This window comes from Argiope bruennichi, chromosome 10 (genome assembly GCF_947563725.1).
Source record: "Argiope bruennichi chromosome 10, qqArgBrue1.1, whole genome shotgun sequence".
Taxonomy (NCBI): domain Eukaryota; kingdom Metazoa; phylum Arthropoda; class Arachnida; order Araneae; family Araneidae; genus Argiope; species Argiope bruennichi.
In genome coordinates, this window is record NC_079160.1 from 122,399,706 (window position 1) to 122,419,637 (window position 19,932).

Genomic DNA, 19,932 nt, shown 5'->3' on the forward strand with positions numbered 1-19,932 from the left:
TCGCTAGTCGGTACCCTATATACCTTCATGACCGAATCCTCAAGGTAAAATGTGAGTGACGATGAGTGGCGTACTTACATAAAATGGCGCCCAGAGCAAATACCAAAACTGCAGCCTCTTTTTTTTTCTTTTTTTTTGATACGTGGCCTTTATTTTATTTAATTTTTTTTTATCCTTAATACTAAAGAATGCAAAGATTGAAAATGCAGTTAAATCTAAGCATTTGTATAATGTTATTTTTGAATTAATATAATTTAAACATTGATACAATGATAAACAAGATAACTCTCATTGGTAGTCATACATCAACAACTCCTGAAATGATAAAATGTATTGTATTTCAAAAAATATTTGGAATTTCAATTTCATAAAAACAGTTGGAAAGTTTTGAAAAGCTCAACTTAAACAGTTTTTTAAACACTTTCCCTCCATTCTAATTTTAATAATTTACATAAGGCTCAGATAAAAAAAAATAATGGTTGGGGCGGAACTTTTATAAATTAGAGATATGCAAGTTAAAAATGATTTCTGTTTTTATCATACTTGAAAAAAAAATTGTGTATAAATCCTTTAATCCACCGAAAAGGAATATATGTACGAATAGTTAAGTGGTTATGACTTCGTTGAAATCAATTTAAATTCAAAAGAGTTAAATCATGGGTTTTGATAATTTGTTTGTTTTTTGACTTAAAATTAACTTTGATTAAAAATTTAACTAAAATTTGATTAACTTAATTTGCTTTTTAAATACAACGAGTTAATTCCTTAATTTGACAGCGGATCTAGTACACGTTAAATAAGTCGAGGCCAAATGTCTTACCGCTGGTGTGGTGTGGAAGTTTGGGAAGGGATGCCAGCTCAGGCGTTGTCCTCGTCATCTGACCGAGGTTCAAAATTAAGAAGTCCGTCCCAAAATAGCCCTAATGTTGCTTTAAAAATGGGACGTTAATATAACTAAACTAATTAAACTAAAAAAATCTGGCAACTACCCGGCCTGCTCCTCCCTAGTTATAACACTGGTCACGATACGCATCTAAAATGGTGGAATTTCAAAGAGTTAATCTTCTAGAAATAGTCAGAAAAATGTGCAAATTTGAAATTTCCCAGATACTTTTAATTATTTAGTTTATATATATATTTATATAAGATGTAAAATATTTTGTGAATAATCTATACTTATAATAAAGCTCAATGTGTGTGTGTGTGTGTGTTGGCGCTCTACAGGCCAAGTCATTTGACATACAGCTACCAAATTTGGTACATGTATACCTTAGAGGTCGGAAATGTGCACCTGGGGTCCCTTTTTTTTGAAATTTTAATTATTAATTAAAAACTAACATTCCCGCCAAAAAATCTTCCATTTTCCCCACCGCCAAATGAGTAAGGCTTCAGTTTTTTTTCTCCCAACAGTAATGAGGCTAGGGTTAACATTTTTCGGCGGATTATTTCAAACGATTCTGTTTATTTTCTTAATGTTTGATGCATTTAAAATTAAACATTGTTAATTAATTCCTGTTTCAGATTCCTTCTGAAGTACTTTCGAATTAAAATAACACAGAATAAAGGAAATTAAAAATGTATAATCTGCATAGCGTTACCCCAACTGGTGTAGAAAAATTCACGCATTTGCGTTAACGTAACTGGCGAAGAAAATTCACGCATGCGCATTATGTTCTGATTGTTGCCATGACAACCATTATCAACGGATGATTTAAATTATTTTTAGGTTAGCTGCATGCTTTTGTAAGTAAATTGTATTTATGTTAGTTATATATTTTTTGTATATGCTTATAGTTTTAAGTACACCGTTTTTTAAGTAGTTTTTTTAAACCTGTTTTCGACCGATTATTTTAAACGATTCATTTTATTTTCTTAGTGTTTGATGCATTTAAAATTAAACATAGTTAATGAATCGATCTGTTCATGATGAATCTGAGAAAATTTTGTTGACAAATTCTTGAGATATTACATAAATTAAGAAAGATATTCTTTAGTGCCCATAAAGTTTAAACGCTCAGTGACTCTATTATCAGTAATCATATTATTAAAAAAAAGGCTTTGTTTCAGTAAAAAATATTATTATATTAATTGCAGATTAATCATTTACACTTTAATTTAAACAATAAATTCGACGAGGGGTAACAGAAAATGAGAGAGATACATATCACGTTATGACTGAAGGTCTTTATAATATTATGAGTGAATTATATGACTATCAAAATATGAAGTTTTAAAATATTTTGCTGAAGAATCTATTAAAGTTGGAATTGCGTAAAATATTTAATGGTACGACCGGAGTTTAATCCCCTGCTTGGTGCAATTTTTAAAAATCGCCAACAACGGCCTTGCGAAATGTTCAAAAGCAAAGGAGCAGATGTTCAATTATAGTGCATAATAAAGATTGCCAGCTTTGGCGCGTTATCGCAACTTGGCGAAGAACGGGGTTAAACTCCGGCTCAACCTATTTAATTATTAAAATTTAAACGAACATTAAGATTGGCGAACCGGCTGGTCGCCAAAGGCGGCTAGTATAAATATATAATACAATGCTAAATATTCTGTAAAATTAAAAATAGTTGCAAATGAATTCAACAAACAAATTATTTTATATATCTTAATTCCATGCTATTTCTATGAAATATTTTTGTTGATCTTTTTTTTTTTACAAATAATAATCTATTTTTCACATTTGTGAAGTTTTTTACATTATAAATGTATTCATTACTGCAACATTATAAAGCTACTTAAAAACAAGAAGAGCTATCAGTCAATTTGAGTTGTAAATTCAACTAAATATAAGAGCTTGTAATTTTTGTTTAAAGGGATTTTATATTACAATCAATGTTCAAACATCATATTTCTTTTCATTTTTTTAGCAGTCTACGTTTCTCTATTAAAAGCATTCGTAAAGTTTAAACGGTGAATATTCTTGGCTAATACAAAGCCTTTCTTATGTTGGGGTAGTAGCAGAGGAAATCGCCCAGACAATAAACCCTTTATCCTCTTCACCGTTTTTTTAAGCGGCATAAATACCTGTCCTTCACAACCACTTATTTTGGGAGAGAGGTTGAACAGATCTTGAGAAGTTGAATTCAAAAGTTCCCTCGAGTTGCCACTCTGGCTATAACCAAAACTTGAACTGAATCCAGATTCAGCACTAGTTTTCGGATCATTAGACAGGAAGTGGTCCCTAAAGATTAATCACAAATTATTATCACAATACTCACAGAAATGATTATATAAAATAAAAAGTATTATATCTAAATTCTGACAAAGAAAACTGACACATTCGGTAAAATATGGGAAAATAAAATTCACAAAAAAAATCACTGCATAGCTGCCATGGAAACATTTGAAAAATGCGATTTTTTTTTCAAGCTGGCAAACATTCTGTAAATTATGAGATTCATATTTGTGCAGATAAGTGAGGACAGAGCTATCAAATTTGGCAGGTAATTGCTTCTTGGGCAACAGGAGCTCTCGGTGAAAGATTTTTTTAACGTTTTATTTTGGTTTTACTCAATTAAAAATGAATCAAACCGTTAATTTTTTACTCTATAATTTCGGAGTATGTTATCGCACAAAAGCCATTTTTACATTATTTTAAAATTTAAAACAAGTAGTTTTTAAGTGACACCAATTTTATTTCATTACAATTTTTTTCTTTAATTTTAATACATTTTAAAAATTAATTTTGAATGCAATTTGTAACAATCCTTTTTATTACTGTGATAAAATTCAAATAATTTTTGGTGTTTCATTTAATCTTTTACTCGTTTCTTTCACCAATGTTAACGTTGTAATAAATAAAATTAAAAAAAAAAACGTATGATGGTGATGATTTGAAACAATGATACAATGATAGAAGTTAGGATCTCCTTTATTATCTCCTCCTCACTTCCCACTTGTGCTAAAAGATGAAAATCATAGTGGAAGCTGTTCTTGATTCCACACGAAACAGTACCAATAGCATGTCAAAATACCATTGAATGAATTCAAGTACCCTTCATTCTTATAATTAATACTTTAAGAAAATCCGATAGAAAACTACTCGTGTTGGAAATTATTTATTAACCTTAAACTTTTGGGGAATAAATTAATAATTCATCTTGATAAAAACTAAAACGAAAGCGTTTAAATTGGCGTTTTACAAGCCAAATAGTTGTATCTAGAGCTACCGAAATTAATCATAAATGATGGATCTTTTGATTATTTAAAAAAACAAGAGAAATTTTGACAGTTTGCGACGATAGCTTTCAATTTTATTTTTTTTAAAAAAATCTCTAAAAGTAAGTATTATATTCTTCTAAATCATCACTTTAAAAATTCAATTTTTTTCCTAGATCCAAAATTTTAAATTAATACATGATACTAAATTAAGTGAGCTAAATCATGCATTATATCGGAGGAAGAAAATAAACAAAAATGATCATTCTATAATAATTAAAACTAATCTATTCACATTCTCGCAAAACAAAACGAATGTTTCACAGATGGCATCAAAAATAATTTACGTAAACTATCACATTGTTGTTGTTATATTTCTTTTTAGCGTTAAATTAGAAGAAATCTTAGAGGAAAGTGTTCTCATTATTTTTGATCGCAATGATAGAAGAATTTTGCTGATTAAGTTTTTTTTTTTCCCCCCGTTGAATTGGGAATGAAGTAAGTTGCTTACTAATATAATAAATTAGCAGTTTATGCATGTTCAGTTTTGAGTAACTGCAGAAGAAATAAAGAAATTTTTAATTCTTTGATGGTGGAAATTTATAAATCGTCGAAATACTTACGCCGGATTGCTGTAAAATAACTCTCTTGTATTGATTTCTGTTTTATACATCGTTTTTCCCTAAAACGGATTGAAGAAAATCTTTCAGAGTTAAATTTAAAAAAATACTATGTGCTTAAAAAAGTTGATTACCATATTAATTACTAATACATTATCAATTAATATTAATATTAATCAATTATTATATTTTTAATATAATTAGTTATTACATTTATTCATATTAATTTTGAATATGTAGTGTTTTTAATGTCATCTTACATACATACTTTTTTCCTACATCAATTCTTCTCATTAACATTTCTTCCAATTTGGTAATTACCGAAAAAATAAATAAGTACAACAGTATTATTAGTGATTGCTATACCTACTTTACCTCTGTTTCTTGACTCTCTTAATGAAGTCTTCATGAAACATAAGATATAGGACTTATTTTAAATTCTACATATGCATGTTTTTGGTTATCATTCTTTTCAAAATTCATACAACTTAAAGCTATACTCTTGACATTTCTAAATTTTAACAGGTTTTAAAATTCTAAATTAAGCATATCCCAAAACTCGCAATTATTGTTTTCAGTCTGCTCCAGTTACTACTTAACCTTTTAAACTTAGCATGTAGCGAAGGCATAGAGCCTAATTGCCGCGAATCTAAATAATTTGAAACAGTTCGGGCGGAATTCCCTCAGCATATAATTGATAAACGAGAGCTGATGAAATTAATGCATTATTTCAACATATCTATTTTCGTTCATATATAAAGATAATCATAAAGTAATTAACATTTATTTGATTATTTTTTCATACTTGTTACAAAATAAAATGGGCCACAGTACATAGTTATAACTCAGTATCAGTTTTATTTATAAAGATGAATTAGTTAAGCTAGTAAAATAACAAAAAAAAAAAAAACTGTTTGATTCTAGAAAATAATATTTTGTCAGAACATCTGAAAAGGATATACATGACAGAGATTATTATTTTTTAAAAATTATAATATCTTTGTGTTGTTCCAGCAGTTATGCGGTTCAATTTTATATTTTTAGATAGATAATTTTAGATTTCTAGTTAACAGCATTCTAGATTAAATCAGAGTGAGTAAAGAATGCATTCCTTTCTTTTTATTTATTTTCAAAATAGTCGATTATTGTTCCACTCAACGAACTCGAATAATATGCATTTATTTAAGTGAGAATATTATTAATTGGTTTATAACTGAAAGGACACACATATTACTCAGTCTATTCTTTTAAAAATGTTATTAAATATTGTAAATTTCATAAGATTCTTAACATTGCTTTAAAAACTAAAAAATTAAAAATTTATAATGAGGATTTTTACTATTGCAACTGATAAAATTATTAATATACACAGAAATAGAATTTAATTGAATTTTCTTTTATTTTATACAATTTAGTGTGAAATTGATTACATATAAATAATCAGAAAATGTGTTTAAATTGATATTTAAATAAATGTTATTATTTTTATTTGTCATAATATTAATTTACAAGGTTGAAATGTCAAACAAATGTATCAAATGCGTGTAAAATATTATATATAATAAAAGTTTAAAAATAGCTATAAGTAATAGTTCTGTTTTATTAGAGAAGAATTGTATAATTATATTTCATATATTTATTTTTTAATCCGATAACATTGATAATATTAAATCAAATAATATCAGTTTACAAGAAAACATTATTAAACGACAAAGCTATAAAGTAAAATAATGTTTGCATGTAATTCATATAAAATTGGAAATGGAACCAAAATATTTTGTTACTATAAATTAATGATTAAAATAACATTTAGAAACCAATTCATTTAATATTATTAATTTAAATAAAACCATAGTTTTGCGAAAGCTAATTACATATAATTTCAGAAATTGTATTTAAATTATTTAATAAGGAAATTCATTATACATTGCAGTATCAAAATTATCGAGATAATTTAAAAAGAACATGAAATTTTACAAAATAGACAAAGAAAATAATTCTTTTATATGGTTTTAATCTGCTTATTTTAAAGGATATTTTTTGTTTCTGGATTTGAGCAAAATAATAAACCATATTACCTTCAAATATCAGAGCGATCCAATAATTATTTTTCTATGAACGAAAACTTTAAATTATTTCCTTTTATTTTTCCATTTATTTAAAAGAAAAATATTTTAAGAAGCGAGACAATAGAATAAACAAATTTAATTCTGATTATTTTATTAGAGTTTCAAATTATCGTCTGCTGCAGTAAACCGCTATTATTTCATATCAACAATTTAACAGGGATTATTATAAAAAAATCATACATATTCTCCGAATTTTTTATAATCATTTCAATTTTCAAATAATTAATGAGTTAACATAACAAGATGAATTCATTTTGTGAATATATATTTCGTGTCTCTTTCAATTTTTAATTCAAAACAGTTTTCCGTAATAGTTTCAGAATTTTTCAACTTAGATAATAAGGAAAGGAAGATCTTTTTTTAGGTTTTTTAAAATTAATTACAGAAATTACAAATGGCATTTAATTTTAAAAAGACGCAAAAGTTGAAAATGAACTGAAAGAGACAAAAATTCTGTCTTTTTTTTCTAAATTTAATTTACATTTCTGATTTAAGAACTAAAATATAACTTTTTGATTTTTTTTAAAGGCAAACATTTTTGTTAAAAACTGTGAAGGTTAGGAAAGATTAAAATATTGCTGTAGAAAATGTTAAAGTATCCATTCAAATTCGTAGTCTTCAATAATTAATTTCTAAATCTTTAGACATAGACCAAACGATTTCAATTAAATAAAAATGTTTTAAATGACATACGGAATTATATTTCAATTTTTCAATAAATAGTTTGTTGAAATAATTACGAAATGTAATTTTTTCTGTAAAGTCTCAAGTTCTTATACGAAGAAAAGTAATATCCATGACACGTATTTAAAGAAATATTAAAACAAAAGGAAATAAATAAATGAAATCTACTATCGCAAATTTCAAGTTATCATGTGAGAACATTATTATTTTTTAAGTTATTATTTGTCTTAATTAATTTAAGTCATTAACCAGTTTAAACAGTTTTGAAACAATCGTGAGACTACTCTATCGGTCCCTATCCCCTTCCTCTCTCTATATAGTATATATAATTTTTTTAAACTTTCATTCTCAATTTTTTCTAACTGGCATACAAAGTCTTGGAGCTCGACCGATTTTGAGATGAAAAAAACCCCATCGTTTTTCTAAATATCGACGCATGCGTAGTCTGATAGTCTCGTGATTATTTCAAACCGGTTTAAACTGGTTAAGGACTTAAATTAATTAAGACAATTCGTAAGAATTCAGAGAATGTATAATTTGGAAATCAAGTTGTAACTTTAGTCGACGATAAATCGCCAAGTGTGACAACTTTCTGCATTATTTTCTAATAACCTTATTTTAATTAGTTGAAATTATCCCTGAACCAACAATCTTTATCGATTAAACAAACAATATTTTAACTTGTTTGGTGTATTTTTAAAAAACGTTACGCAAGTTAGGCAATAACACTGTGATGCCCAAGGGAAATACTACAACAGCAGACGATAGATAATTGAAAAGCTACACAGTGAAAGCCGACTCCAATATAAAACTACATTAGCAGACGATAGATAATAGAAAAACTATACTGTGAAAGCCGACTCTAAAATAAAACTACATTAGCAGACGATAGATATTTCAAAAGCTATACTGTGAAAGCCGACTCCAAAATAAAAAAAGGGATAATTTGTTGCCTACGCATTTTGAGGCTTCAACAATTTGTTGCCTTCAAATTGCTTCGAAAACCTCAAGCCAAAACAACATCATGTTTTCATATGATAAAAAATAAAATGGTCGAATTCTGGAACTTTGAAATTTATCATACTTTAAACTAATCGATCCAACATTTTGTAAAAGATCTGCCAGTTCATTGGCAGATATTTTTCAAAGCAGTTACTAAAATGGTCTAAATTAATGACATTTAAAGCATTATAAAAATTATGGTTCAAATTATGACGTTTAAAGCTTTTCATTTTTTTTTTATTTAAAATGTACAAAAATGTTTTTGTTTAAAATTCCAGGAACATTTAACTAAATATGACTTATAAAACCAAAGGATTGTAAAAAAATTATATTTAATTAATTCTTTTAACAGTCCATCTATTGATTTAAAAATATAAAGTAAAATTTGCTACGTAGAAAAGTATTATTTTTTAAATGCAAATATCAGTTCATCTTTAGTTGTTTTGAAATTAGCTATTGGGTTGGTGTTTGCGTGGATGCCCAGTATATTCTTGTATGCAAATTAAGCATGCCATTTTTTAAAAAATGCTCTGTTTTTGAAAATAATAATTATAATAATGTAATAAAATGGCATGCTTAACGCAGCCAGTTGCATGACTCAAAACCTTAAAAGCAAGGGTGTTCTGAACTTAGTTTTATTGTTTTAGCATACTTTGGAAGATTTGAGTAAATCCATCATAATCAGGTTACTGATGGATTGAGTCAATTGTCTGAGAAAGATTAAATTGTGTTTAAAAAAAAAATCTGTCTACAAGCCAGAAGGCGAAAGTAGATTCTATTTGTTCCTAGATAAAAAGAAAATACCACTCCATCTGTCATTTCCTCCTCCAATTTCATGAGTTGAAACTGCGGGGATAAAGCAGGCGGAAAAGAATGCAACTACTGAGAGTTTTCCAACTAAAAAAAAGTTAAAGGAAATTCGAGCTTCTGAACCGAAACGTTGATTGTTAATATTTCATCTGCCTATAAATTATTTTTAAAACCTTTCTATTAATTATAGTAATCATAATCTGCGCACAAAAACTATATAGTACATTCTCTAGTATCCGGCCTAATGTAGAGGAAGGACTGTCTGGATAACAAAAAAGCCGGATCGGCAGGAGTTCTTTGAATTCATTTCTTTACCCACCAATACCAGAAGACAAAGATTTTATACCAAAACTCACTATTATAATACGTATTTTCTCATTTCTTAATGAGTACTAAACCTACCATTTATCTCAATGTGAACGCAGCCTCGGCTCGGTAAATCAAAGAAGTAGTTGCCGGTAACGTGTCGAGTTAAAATAGAAGTCTGTGTACTGGTAGTTTATACACTGCACTACATGTTTCAAGAATTTATTAGAAAAAAAGTAAGTTAAAAGATGTAAACTGTTCACATTTTAACCTAATTATTTAATGTCCAACTTAAATGCAGGAAACATAAACAAAGCATTAATGCAAACCATAGGCCTAATTTTTAAGAAAATTGGCTCAAACTGATTTTATTTTTCACTGATAAATGATTACACGGATAAGAAAAGATAATCCTAAGATAAAGAGTCAAACCTTACAGTTTTTAGGTTTTGAAAATAGATAGATAGATGACTTAATAGTTAGATTAGATAGATAGATAGATGACTTAATAGATGTCTTGCCTTCCTCATTTAATTACGATAAAAGGAAACTAGGCCGGATAGTCACGAACCGGATACTCGGGAGTGTACTGTATTTAATATCACCGCAGTGTGTATGAATATAAACACAGCAAAAAAATGAAATATATTACTGCAAAACATATTTTTAAAAATTCCAAAATTTTATTAAAATGAGAAGAAAACCGCACAAAAATAAAACTGATATCAAAGAAATGCTAATGTTTTGAATTTTAAAGTGGTGCGAAAATTATTTTATTTGTGTGAATTAATATGTCCTCAAATTATTGGGGGGGGGAGAGTTGAAATATTGATCAAATTTTAATTAAAAGATCAAATTTTAATTAATCAGAGAAAACTTTTTTAGTGCTATCAATACTTCAAGAAATAATTTTATGGCAAATGTGGCAACTGTAAGTCAAATAATCTGCATTTGAATGCTTGAGTGCATAATTTTGCATCACATATATGTCTATTACCATGCATCGCACAATTTTCAGATACTGTCCAGCTTTTAAACATTATGCTAAAAATAATCAGGCATTTGAAACAATTTTTTAATTTAAACTTCTGCACTAAAAATGGTGTTAACTTCTCGAATCCTTATCGGATATTCACGAAGTTATGCTAAGGAATATACGAGGATATACATGGTGTTGCCGCATTCGACCGACAAACTCAGAGGGGTGATAGTAGGCATCAAGAAGATAAAGAATCACCATACAACATGGGGTCCCAAACGACGTTTAGATGGTGAAAATCGCAAAAATATAGCGAGTCGGAAAACTGTTGGGAACTGTAAAAAATGTATAAAAAAATAACAAATAGAGTTTCAAATAAGAATTTTTTTTTTAAGTGAAAGCACATTCTTAAAGACTGTTTTTCATGTAAGTAGCATGCCGATTTGATGAACCAGGGGGTCGTAAATTATTGAAAACGAAAAAGTAGTTTAGAACCTTTATCTTCAAAAATATTTAAACTTTAAAAAAAAATAAAAGATTGAAAGTATGAAGAATTTTATATTCTTTAATTTGATATAAGTCTGTAGTGTGAAAATATATAAATTATTATGAGGTTATATAAATTATTTATGAGATTTTCGTTTCTAAAATTATACGCTATATATTTCATAAACAATTGACTATTTCGTTTTTGTTGAGACTTGAAAATCTCTATATCTTAATTTATATTTTTCATTTATTTGACTTAATGTTGAGTTTTGTTGAGACTTAAAAATATGTATCTCTTAATTCATGTTTTTCATTTATTCGATATGAGTATTTTGATAATATAATTTATAAACACTTGATAAATTCAATGATCCATTCTTTGACAAATTCTAATGTCATGACATATTTTTTTAAAGAGTTCGTATGAATTTAAGACCAGAAATTAAAATTTAAATAAGGATATATTTGCCATAAACCGAAATAGAGAAAATCTCTTTTAACAAAGCACACAAAAGAACTCTGAATTGAATTTTTAAAATGGTTATATAAGGAATAAAAGAATATAAAACTTCAATTCAAGAGTACATATTTAAAATTATTAACACATTTTTTTTTTTATCAAATGAGTCAAAAGTTGGCAAAACAAAATTTAACTGATTATCGTTTTAGAATTATTTTTATTTTGATATTGAATTGAGGATTTAATTAGGATAAGCTTTTAAAAAAATTCTTCGAAATGCGCTATCCTTAACAAAGTATTTATTTCAAATATTCAGAATCGTGCTTTTTATTGAATTACATTTAAGAAAACAACTCAGCATTCGATGCCATAATCATTGAAAATATAAAAGATAAAAGTAGAAAACTGATTAAAACCTTTATTTTTATAAAAAATTAAAGAAACTGAAATATTTTTAAATTCAAAAATATTATTTTGAAATTAAATTATTTGTTTAAAAATAAGAATAACAAAAATTCGACAGTAAGATATAAAAAATTGAAAATATTTTGAATTTTTATTAACTTTGTTCTTTTTTCACTTTCTCATAAAAGATGAAAACAAAGAGAAATCGTTGAAAAATTTGACTTGAAGATTTTGATGAATTTCTGCGTTTCAAACTTCCCAGAGTAAAAAAAAAAAAAAAAAAAAAAATTGAAATTATATCTGTCTATCTGTGAATTTGATGTCTTAAAACCTTTTGAGCGAAGGGATGAAATTTGGTATATTTGCTTAGTACGAAATTTGTAGATGTCATCCAAATTTAAAGGAAATCCATTCAAAGTAAGTCTGTCTGTGAACACAATAATTATAAAAAATAAAGAGCTATATAGATAAAATTTGGTGCACAACTTTAGCCTCCAAAGAGTAGATTTATAAAAATTTTAACCAACTCCAACATTTGGCCATCTGTACTGTCTGTACATTTTCATGCATGTAAACAAGAATCTGCTAAAGCAGGCTTCATTTAGTTTAGCGTTATTGATTGCGAATGAGTAGGCTGTACTTTAAATTTGTGATGTAAGAAATCAATTGTTTGCTGATATTGAAAGACAGGAGGCAAATGTACAAATTTTATGAAATATTATTCAGAATTTTTTTTTCTTTTACTTAAATTATTTTTAAGTTTTATAAAAAAATATTACTTAAATCATTTTTAATTTTTATACCACTGGGAGGCAGCTCAGATATAGGGATGAGAAGCTTCCAGAATGGTGATTGGTTCTCACCTCCCTGGTGGTGCAAAATTGGTACGGGAACAGCTAACCGCTACCGATGACGGAACGCATATTTATTTTGTAATTGGTTAGGTATTCTTAGTTTCAACCAATCACGTTATAGATCAATATCCAGAGGAGTGGAGACTTTAATTTTGATAGAGAAAATGTAAATAAATACTGACAAATCAATGCCTTTGATGTTTAAGCCATCTTTTTGTGTATTTTTTGAGATGTGATCTTAAATGTCATCCTAATTCAATTACAATTTTATAAGCAATTACAAAATTTCATTATACCATTGCGTAATATCAATATATTTGATATTGGTTTAAATTTGAATGACCGTCTAATACAAAAGGTAAATCTTTTGCATCTTTGTTGAACATTCAAACTTTTTAAATTATAATAAAATAACACTCATTTTCATGAAACTTTAACCAAAAGCATTATATTAAGTATTGGAAAGTGCACTAGTGGGATAGGTAAACTACGTACCAAATATTTGTAAAATATGGCAAGACACTGATTTAAGTTTAATAAAAACTTAAGATTATTTTTAACAAATCGATACTAAGTTTTTCTATCTTCTAAGGACGATAGAGCATACAAATTAATAGTGCTTCAGTCTCTAGATTCTATTTATAATCCATTTCTTTCAAAAAAATCCCTATCAATAGAAATGTTGAGTTTTATTTTCAATCATTTTGGTAAAGAAAAAGAAAAAAACCAAACACATGCATTTCTCAAAGTTTTTGTTGAAAAATCAAATCAAAGCACTTTCTTTCATTGAATGTAAACAATTATGCTTCCTTATTTTCAATACAGGAAAGAAAAAAAAAACCTGAAAATTATTAACTTTATTGACTATATCATAGTGATATTTCCAGATGTCATTACTTTGGCTACAAGACAGTTCTAACATTATTCACATATTAAAAAGAATTAAGTTTAAAAAAAAAGGTCAAAGTAAACAAATCAGTTTCATGAGACTTAAAAAAAAAAAACTTTTTTATTATTACACCGTGTTTTAAATGATTAAACAATCTATTATTCAAAATGAAATCCGAAAAAGATATAGTCAATTAGTTTCATTTTTTAACCATAACAGGCATCGAAAATATCTTTACATTCTTACTTTTGCGTCAGGCGAAAATAGTGCAGTGATTGGTTGAAGATTAGGATAGCGCTCCAGGTTCAAAGAAAAATGTATACTAGCGAATTATGCTAAAGGAAATGCCTCCTACGGGCGGCTTTGTACCGTGGCTTGTGATAGCCCTTCAAACTCAACTTTACTTCACGCAGCGAGTCGGAGTAGCTGGTTTATGGCTACTTAAATTATAAATTTTATTTTTATATACACATATTATTTATCTACATTAAAACACCTGAAATTACGCACAAAATGATTGCCTATCCCTATCCTAATTAATAACTACGTTCTTCAGTCACAAAGGAGGGAAACATCTATACCCATATGCCAAAGGGTCCCTTAAACCATTCTAAATTGACAATCTTTTAATGTATCATGAAAATGATGTACATGAGAACATTTATTCATTTTTAGATTATTCTTAATTTACGTACCCCTCCGGACTCGATGTGGCCCGAGTTCTGAATAACGTTCATTTCCTATTTTTATAAAGATTTAGTTACAGTAACTAGATTAATCAAAACAACTCAATCTAGTGGCCCCTGTAGCACTTTAGTTAAATTTCCGAGGTTTTCACAAGGTTTTATTTTAAATTAAACTGAGATAAAGTGTACAGATACTGGCACTCAAATTATTATCCACGTCAAGTAGGTGTGAAGTTCATAACAATTAAATACATTATTACAAATTGTTTAAATTTTAGAAGCTAATAAAAATTAAAGGGGAAAAAAAACTACACAGAAATAAAAACCATCGTTTAAATGGAAGGGGGAAAAAAATCTAATCAAAGTTTTGAAGTCTTTCTTAGTATGCAATTGTCCAAAATGTAATTACTAAAGAAATTTGATAACTCCGAGCCCTAATATTTGCCCGGTAGAATGTTAGAAAGATTTTTGGATCATGTTATTTATAGAAAATATACCTTAAAAGATTGTGCTAAAACGAAATCAAAATGTACTAAATATATTTATTCTTTCAAATAAATTTTATAGTATCTTATTAATTGCCAGAAGCAAAATCATTATATAATCACTATATCCTATTACATTATATGAATATGTAAACTTTAAAATTAAAAAAAAAATGTAAGTTTTATTTTTTTCAGAAATATTTTTATTGTTGATTGAAAAATTACACTATAATGTGAAGAAGAAAAAAATCTAACATAAAAAAAAAAATGTCAGTTTTAATTTTTGAAAAGTTTTTAAATAGATTATTCCTCCCATTTCATGACCTCTACAAAATAACTTCTTTTAATTAGTTTGAATTATTATTTTTCCTATAGGATAGTTGAGTCTGTAATGTTACTCTAAATAAAAAATCCTTAAAAATAACAAATATTCTGAATAGTTGTACACTAGTTTCAAAGCATTTCCCTTAATTTTTTTATAAATGTAACAAACATTTCCTATATTTTTCAATTAAAAAACTTCAATTTTAATATATTAACTTATTAATGAAAATGAGGTACAGTACAAAAAAAAAAATGCATTTAAAATTGAAAACAATGATTTTTTTTTGTTTTTTCCACTCATTTTCTATTAATTATCCTAATCCTTATTATCAAAATTTAGTTAATCATCAGGATTTTCTTATCAGAGAATTACAGAAAATAAGCAAAGAGCATCATTGTGAATTTAAAAAATGGCATTTTGAACAAATTTTAAGAAAATAACACCATTGTTCCCTTACCTTCAAATGTTGAATATTTCCAATAAATGCCTCCCCCCCCCTCTTTTTGAAAAAAATATCCACAATTGTTTCAATAAATTCATATAGTTTTTTCTTGTTATGGGTAATAAAAATTGAATTCAAGTAAATCATTCCTATTCTAGCCCCCCCTCCCCCCAGCAGAGGTATTGTGCAAAACTAATTATCTTTCAGTTATATTATTCCATGCTTGATACCAGATGATCAAAAGAATGGATAATCAAAGGAATAAAAGAAGTCACTAATTACAAGAAAAACAATATTGTTCTTCTAACTAAAGTAATTTTTATAAAATATTTTCAGCTTTTATGAAAAGGTTAAACATCACTCGTCAAGTCAGCATGATGATATATACAAAATATTCTCGCTTAGAATTTATTTACTTAAAAAAACCTTGGAATCTTCTGTATACTAGTCACCTCTGGTGACTACCTTGTTTGCCTTCTTCAACAGTCTTGTTCTATGATTGTTAAAAAAAAAATCCACTTTATTGTTTGATAAGATCAACAAAATGTGAATTCAAATGAAACAAAACAAATTAAAAATATATCTACTACAAAATAAAAGTGGAAGTGAAAATCCTACTTCGAAATTCCATGTTCATTTGAATATTTTGATGGATGAGACAATTTCATACATCAAAAATTAATTCCTACCATTTGTATATTACATTTAAAAAATAAATAAGAATTTAAACAGGAATAAAATTGATATCATTAAAATAAGTATTGCAAGTTTTAAGATAACGCAAAAACAATTGCAGTGAGAAAATAGTTTTGGAAGATATGGTCATCAATTTCCATATATATGTCTAAGCAATGATTTCCCATCTGACAATGGTTAAGCCTATTATCATGCTCAAAGTCTGTTTGACTCTTGCTTCTTTTACATCTTAATTCCTCCGATTAAACAGGGCTTTTGGTGAAGCTTATCTAGAACATAATACTTTCTAATAATAGAACATATTCCTAAATAGAATATAACGATTTTCTAATAATATTTTGCAGCTTCATTACTTAGCAAAGTGCTGAATCAAACAAATTGTAAAAAAGTTCATGAAGTAGTCTGTAGCATTAATGATTTATATTGGATTATTGTAATAAGAGTTATTTCTGTACTATATACATAAGATTTATGTATATATATGTAATGATATTTTAAAATCTAATTTAAATCTTAATTTCCTGATTTTCATCTTAATTTAACCCATATTAACCTAACTTTAAAATGTTCTTATTTTCTGATCCAATTCCACCTTTTATTTATTTAATTAATGTTACATAAACTCTGTAAAGCTGCTTTCATCAGCACTTGCACACGCTTCGAGTGAAGGGATAAAAGGGAATTATAGATATCTTTTAGAAGTCCCATGTTAAGAATATCTATCAAAATTGCTTAGTAAAAACTACTGAAGGGAAAATTTCACTCTCTTCTGCTCTTGTATCGCTTGTGAAAGGACGTCAGTTTTGTCATTGCTTCTTGTACATAAATTATGCCTCCCGAGATGAAATAAATCAAGTTTAAAAATTGAAAAGTGTCTTTTCTCTTTGAACACACTACTGCTTAAAAAATATGTGTGTTTTTACATTATGAATATATAAATTTGGTCATATTCATTATGGTATGATACTTTTAAAAAAAAGTAACATACCATAATGAATATGACAAAGGAAAATCATAAGGCATCAAAATTATAAATAACATAAGAAAACAGATGAACATATGATCACATTTATTTTAATAGATAACACACAATAAAATATTACAATGACATGTACATAGTTATCCTTTAAAAGATTTCATAGAATCAAAAATTTATATTTTTATTAAAAAACGATTAAACTATCTCCAAGAAATAGATTCTTTATTTTTATAGTACAGTTTACATAAATCTGTACTGATAAAAAAGGCTGGAAAACATGCTTGCAGAATTATTCTCCATATGAAAGTCACAAATTTAATACCTTGGTGATCTTCCATAGGATTGTCTATGTTTCTGATAATTATTCTCATCAAAAGAATTACTTGGATTTCTGTATCGTTTTTCATTCTTCTTATGAAAACCATTTAATATCATTGAACCGATTCTTCCTATAACAATCTTTTGATGTTTAACATTTAATGAGCCATCTTCCATTAACTTAAAGTAGACCTCAAGTTCATAGAAATCACGGGCGCAAAAATGAGATTCATTTTTATCTAAACATTTAAAAAGCGCTTCTGTGAATTCCGGGAGTTCTTCATTTTTAAGATCTGAACATTTCTTTGCAAGTTGATAAAAAGAGTATTTTTCAAATTTTTTTTGTGGTACAAAATCTGGGGCATCTGCATTTAACACATACTTTTTACCCGAATCCATTGTTATTGCATTGATTTCAACAGATTCTGGGTCGATTTTAAGAGGTTTGTTTTCAGATGTACTTGGATCTTCAAATTCAAATGAATAGCTGTCATTTGGCACACTGTGTGACTGATACTCTGCAGAACTATCTGAGTACTCACATTTTGTAAAATCACTAGGGGTAATATTACAAATTTTAGCAGATTCCTTAATATTTGAATTATTGTCACTTTGACTAGGATGTAATTCAAGTGAATCAACAGTTGGTTTAGGACTTGACTTTTTATTAAGATTGTTCTGGATTTTTGAAGCTTCTTCCATTCCTTCAACATTTTGAAACATTTCATCATCCCAGTTTTCTTCCTTCTGGTGTTTTCTTTGTTTAACAGATTGTTGGTAATCTTTATTATAATTTTCCTTTGGTAAACATTTATTTTTTTTGTCATTAACTTCCATTCCAAGAGGCGGAAAACTTTCTGCATCAAATTTATGATCTTGTTGATGATCTACTTTAGCACTAGGAGTTTTAGCAGACTTCATATTTGACACATAGGGCATTTCTGGTGGAAGCCTGTAGGGAAAAGTTTTGTTCAGATATAATGTTCAGCAGAAACATATCAAGTATTGTAAATGGTTTAAAAAAATAATTCTTGATTAGAATTTAAAATTTAAGCATTTATATAATTTAAACACTTAAGAAAGAAGAAATGTTACTCTTTTCTTTATTCAATAATTGTTGAAAGGTTTTTTATTTATTTTTTATTTTTTTAAAGGAATATAACTATTGTTATTCCAGTATATATAGAGTGCAAGTTTTAATTAACCTACAATCTTTCACATCATTACCCATATCGAACATGTCTTCCAAACAATCATATTTCAGGGAAGATATTATTTTTCTCGTTCAAAACTGGTATTTATGCAGCAAACATGCAACACTTATTATGGAAATAATCTCCAATATCCAAAAACCAAAGCATGTTATCACCTACCAATACCTAAAACATCCTAATCCACAACATTAGGTACTTAATTCATCAGATATAAATCCAGGTTATTTTTATCTTTAGGTCAAATTAAGGATTAAATTTACAAAGAGAAGCCAACAAATTTTATTAGCCTTAGAAATGCACTAACTACTTTGTAGTATAAAAAGTGTAGATAAAAAAAGAAAATTTGTATCAGAAAACTTTTTGACAAGGTTGTACCATTGTGTTAACTCTGCAAGTTTTTCAGAAGAATTATCTAATAAATTATTTTCTAATAACTTTTTCAAATAGAAAACATTTTCAATTCTATCTTCAACAACTTCAAATACAATTTTATTTTCGTTTCATTGATTAGTTAATTAAGCAGACAATATTTTCATAAAAGATTATATGGGCATTAATTAATTTTTTTAACTGTAAATAATGCCAATTCATTTGTACATTATATTTATCAAATGAGATAGGAAATTTTGGTTTTTGTTTTCATAGTGTATTTTACAGGTGCAAAAACATGCAAATTAAATGCAGTCACATTTGTTATTTAACCTCATATAATACACATCATTATCAACTAATCCTATAATTTAATAAATAACATTTTATAAGACTAAATGCACAATGTATTACATTTTAATCCAAGAACATCTGAAGATGGCTGTTATATTCAAATGCCGATTACATTAATAACATTTACATCCTATTCTGAAGCTACACATTTTAATTAAAAGTATATATTAAATATTTGCATTTCTCCAGAAGTGCTAAGTAAATTGCCACTAAATTTCAAAAATATAAAAAATTTGCTTGAATTCATATTTTACACTGAAGATTTAATCA

General features: G+C 27.2%; 2 protein-coding genes across 3 annotated transcripts in view; one reads left to right on the forward strand and one right to left on the reverse strand.

Moving 5' to 3' along the window:
* The window catches only part of LOC129989460 (uncharacterized), a 58,598-nt gene that overhangs the window by 5,784 nt on the left and 32,882 nt on the right, over positions 1-19,932 (forward strand). The window lies entirely within an intron of this gene.
* Positions 17,510-19,932, reverse strand: part of LOC129989457 (uncharacterized) — a 30,037-nt gene continuing 27,614 nt past the window's right edge. For both annotated transcript variants that reach the window (XM_056098008.1, XM_056098007.1), the window contains exon 10: positions 17,510-18,677. In XM_056098008.1, the coding sequence (XP_055953983.1) occupies positions 17,723-18,677 (955 nt within the window). In that variant the 3' untranslated portion in view covers positions 17,510-17,722. The remainder of the gene's footprint in view (positions 18,678-19,932) is intronic.